The sequence below is a fragment of the Octopus bimaculoides genome, chromosome 7 (assembly GCF_001194135.2).
Source record: "Octopus bimaculoides isolate UCB-OBI-ISO-001 chromosome 7, ASM119413v2, whole genome shotgun sequence".
NCBI classification, from domain to species: domain Eukaryota; kingdom Metazoa; phylum Mollusca; class Cephalopoda; order Octopoda; family Octopodidae; genus Octopus; species Octopus bimaculoides.
The window spans coordinates 23,648,126-23,653,213 of record NC_068987.1 but is presented as its reverse complement, the minus strand read 5'-3'; the positions used below and the strand labels follow the sequence as shown (position 1 = coordinate 23,653,213).

The window sequence follows — 5,088 nt, the reverse complement described above, 5'->3', positions numbered from 1 at the left end:
ATATATATATATATATATATATATATATATATATAGGTAGGTAGACAGGTAAGTAGAATGCATATAGATAGATAGATAGATAGATAGATAGATAGATAGATAGACAAATAGATAGACAGAAGAGCAAACAGTTGAATGGGTGAATAAGACAACAAAGAAGGTACATCAGGGTTTTCTGTCAATATCCATGAGCAACTTAAATCAGATTTTTTTTGACATACCTTAGTAACATTACTGCTAAGTTTGCCATCTTCATTAGTGCCGTATGCAACAATATCCTGGCGCACTAGACATTTTTCTGGAAATACCTTTGCAAGTCCCTGAACAGTCTCAATGGGACGAGATCCTCTACCATCCTCAGATAGGATTTCAAACCATCCTTCATAACCAATTGGGATAGCAAGCCGTTGTTGCAAGGCAAGTAGCTTTTTGCTGGATATCCGTTGCTTGTATGGTCCTGTGGGCTGGTTTTCAGTCACCCTTTGAACACTGTGAGATAACACTTTTATACAACTTTCAAAACTGTGGATATAGAGCTGAGTGTGAGATTTCTGTAGTGAAAACCGGGACTGACCAATATTCATGTATTGACCCTTGGTTACTTTCGCAAAATTAGGGATAGAGTTTTTTGCTTGGAATTCCTTCAGATCCACTGATTCAGTTGACCACTCTGGTGTCCAAGTTGTTGGTGCACCCTCACGTTCCTTTTCTGTAGAGGTCGCCATAGCAGATAGGCTTTTCATGTTCTCATCTTGGTTACTGTCTGTCTGTTTTGAAGACTGCACTTGACTTGTAACTGAATATGCTGAACGCCCGAACATTTCGGAGGAAGGGGGCTACTTGATTACCTGTCAAATTGTGGTTAGGTTTTCTTCCGCTCTAGAGTATGAGGAGGTGTGTTGGATATCTACCCTGTAAACTTACTCATTAAAAGACACTAGAAATACAGTAAAGGCGATGGTTACTCACACATTTCTGTAAGTGCATACCCAACAAGATATGATTGTGGGGGTGTGGTGGGGAAGTAGGAAAAGAAAAAAAAATATTGGAAAAACTCGTTTAACAGGTTTTTATTTTTTTAAGTTGATCTCTTCATACATGTCAGTCAGTCTGTCTGTCTTTCATCTATTAACAAGCTAATCTTTTTTTCTATCTTTCTATCTTTTTAATCTTTCTATCTTTCTATATTTGTCTCTCCTTCTCTTGCTCTCGCTTTCTCACTCTCATTCTTTTTTCTCCCTATCTCTCCATTTAGCTATATCTATTTATCTGCATATACTTCCTCATACCATGCATTTGTCTAAATTCTATCTATCTATCTGTCTGTCTGTCTGTCTGTCCATCTGTCCGTCCGTCTGTCCATCTGTCTGTCTATCTGTTTGTCTAAAAGTCTACCTATCTATCTACATACCTATCTACCTCCCTACATACCTAGGTTAAAATAACCACCTTAAGTGATAGGAAATATCCAATGAATTACTGGTTTGTTACCTATTATTTTGGTGTGAATAGAAATATTCCTAAAATAATAGGTTTAAGTATAAATCTTGGTTTATAAATATTCAAATTAAAACCCAGAAAATGGAGAAGTAGTATTAATACAATTTATTAACTGCAAAAATTCAACATGTTCACTTACAGGTGTTTCAATTTTGCCTGAAAGAATTAAATTCCAATTAAAATATTTTATTGGGCAAAATCTCATCAGAGGAGTAAAAATGACATATCGTTAGGTTATTACATGTTATTCTTCCAAAACATCTCAACATATTTTACCCAATAAAATGTTTTAATTACTGGAATTTAATTCTTTTGGGCAAAATCGAAACAGCTGTAAGTGAACATGTCGAATTTTTGCAGTTAATAAATTATATTAATGCTACTTCTCCATTTTTCTGTTTTCTGGATTTCAATTTGTATGTACCGTAAATCCTCGAGTATAATCCGCACTTTTTTCCCCAAATTTAAAGGACAAAATCCCTAGTGCATACTATATACAAGGTTAAAAATGAAAAATATTTTCTAAGCAATGTCCGAGTCTCTATTTGCAGTCCGGCAATGTTTTTTCAGGCACATTTTGTGATGTTGGGCTTGTAACTGATAGTGATAAATATGTAAAGGTAATTTACTTAATATTTTTTTTTCACTGACGTTATTACTGATATTTCTTTATTTTCTGCAAACAAAGTGCACAAAAAGCTACACGTTTGCATTATGTTATATATATACATGCTAATGTAGTGAACATGTCAATATGTTAATGTAGTCACCATATTAATGTAGTGAACGTGTTAATGTTGTAACCATGTTAATGTGGTCAACATGTTAATGAGTCATTAATGTAGTGAACATTTTAATGTAGTCACCATAGTATTCAAGTCAGCCTAAAAGCATGAAAATATATTTTTTTCTATTCAGCTAAAACATATAAAATGTTCCTTTTGTGTATTGGCCTCTTCTTTGTGTTTCTTCTTTGCATAGCCACATGAAAATTATGTGAATTTGTCTTGAAAGAACACAAATAAATATATAATAAACCATACTGAAAAGCTGCAAGAAATGTCAATAAATGATACATAAAAAGTATATTACAATATTAATGTATTATTATCATTATTATTATTATTATTATTATTATTATTATTATTATTATTATTATTATTATTATTATTATTATTATTCAGTAGTCATATTTTTATCATGTACTTTCACTGCGCTACATATAACAATACAAATCATAAACAGTATCATTCAGTCTGCTATAATGAATCCATAAATGCATATAAAACATCCTAGGGTATATTTTTTTCCTTCTGAAGATATTATGCTCAGGTCATATAAATTCTATATTTACTGAGTATTAATTGAAACAACCGTAAGGAATGATGATTAATTATATAAGAAAATGAGATGATAAAGATAAAAACGATTATGTCCTGAACTTCATGAACTTACAGCTGTTTCTGCTTTAAGATGCCGTGGCCTCATAGTTGAGTGTCTGAATAACACTCTATAGCTTCATCAGAGCCTTGAATATATTCGAGGCTCTGTAAGCTAATGAAGTTCATAACATAATCATTTTTTCCTTTGTCATCTCATTTTCTTATTACTGCTCTATACTTGTCTAACACTTTGTTTTGAAGCATATGTATAATGAGTCCTTACACCAGGTTATTAATGACTAAATGAAATATTAAAACACAAAATCTCCCATCTGGGAGAGTTCTAGAAACTGTAGCCACGATTTGTTTTGACTCTTTTTTGTCACTTTAGTGACATCTATAACTCTGCCTTTTTGGTTATAAATTGCTAATAAGTCACCTGTATTATTTATAATTTTCACTTTTACCATTTATGAAATCAGCATGGGATTTCTACAGCAAATCTTGTAAACTGACAAGGCAAGCCAGTTTAACCCTAGGCAGCTGGGTAAGAGCCACTGATGAGCATTACTATAAATGCAATATCACTGGTAATCTGGTTATGCCCTGGATGCTGTAGGGAGCTTGACTCCCTTGTCAGTTATAAGATAAGTGCTTTATCATGGCTAAAAGTTGTTTTAACTCTTATTTCTAGCAATGCTGGTGCTTACTAGTACCTTTAGTCACTTTAGTGACATCTATAGTTCTGCCATTCTGTTGTAAATTGCTAATAAGCCACCTTTATTATATATATATATATCATCATCATCATTATCATTTTAATATTCTATTTTCCATGCTTGCATTAGTTGGATGGAATTTCTTGAGGCAGATTTCCTATGGCCAACCATCACCTGTTTCCAAGGAAGTTAATATTTCCTCAGGGTTGAACACGTTCCTATGAATGTTTTGAAATAAAGAACTCTACTTGTATGCTAGTAACACTTGTTTACAACAATCACATGACAGTAAAACAAAAGAGACCAACTCATAAACACACTGACACACACACACATACACATAGATAGATAGATAGATAGATAGATGCATACATACATACACACACACACACACACACACACACACATGCACGCACACACACACATATATATATATTTCAGTATGAATGGTTTTGTTAAGCAGTGTCGAGTTTTACAATTTTGTAAATAATAATGGTACTTTTTTTTATAAGCTTCAAGTTTATAGCGATCACCATGGAAATGACTAAGGAAAAAGTCTAATAATAATGGGGCAAAGTCCATGACAGAAAAAAGTAGACTTTCCCACGCATATAGGAAAGCCTACTTTTTTCTAATGTAGGCTTATATGCCCCATTATTATAAGACTATTTTCTTTAGTCATTTGCACGGTGATTGATTGCTATAAGCTTTAAACTAATAAAAAAATACCATTATATATATATATATGTGTGTGTGTGCATGTGATGGACTTCTTTCAGTTTCCATCTACCATCTATTGAATCCATTACAAAGCTTCAGTCAGCCTAGGGCTATAACAGAAGATACTTGCCCAAGGCACCAAACAGTGAGACCAAACATGGAACCAAGTGATTAGGAAGCAAGCTTCTTAACTATACAGCCATGCACTTATCAAAACATTCAGTCTCATTTTCAAGAACTGAATTGAATGCCTTTGATGTTGGTGTTGTTTCTTATAAACTAACTGAATGCATGTAAACTTTCTTGCAAAGTTTTTTTTTTAACTACTGTTAGTATCATGCATCAGTTTATAAGAAACAACACAGCTCCTAAATATATTCAATTAAATTCTTGAGAATGAGACTGTGAAAGTCCAGAATGGTTGAATATGGATTTAGGAGCTGTTCCAAACTAATCATAAAAAGCTGTTAAGAAAATATGAAAAGTGTAAATAATACAAAATACTTGAACATAATCTTGTATTATGAAATATGCATAAAAGAAAAACTGTTCCCCTTAAATATATATATATCATCATCATCATCGTCGTTTAACATCTGCTTTCCATGCTGGCATGGGTGGGATGGTTTGACAACAACTGTAACTGACTTTACAGCTGGATGCCCTTCCTAACACCAACCACTCAGCAGCGTGGACTTAATGCTTTTTATGTGACACAAGCACAAGTGAGGTATGCATATATATATATATATATATATATATATATA

General features: G+C 32.9%; 1 protein-coding gene across 1 annotated transcript in view; it reads right to left on the bottom strand.

Moving 5' to 3' along the window:
- Window positions 1-996, bottom strand: part of LOC106878872 (uncharacterized) — a 33,089-nt gene extending 32,093 nt beyond the window's left edge. Inside the window, exon 1 of the mRNA XM_014928213.2 lies at window positions 222-996. Within this exon, the coding sequence (XP_014783699.1) occupies window positions 222-821 (600 nt within the window). The 5' untranslated portion in view covers window positions 822-996. The remainder of the gene's footprint in view (window positions 1-221) is intronic.
- Between the last annotated feature and the right edge of the window lie 4,092 nt (window positions 997-5,088).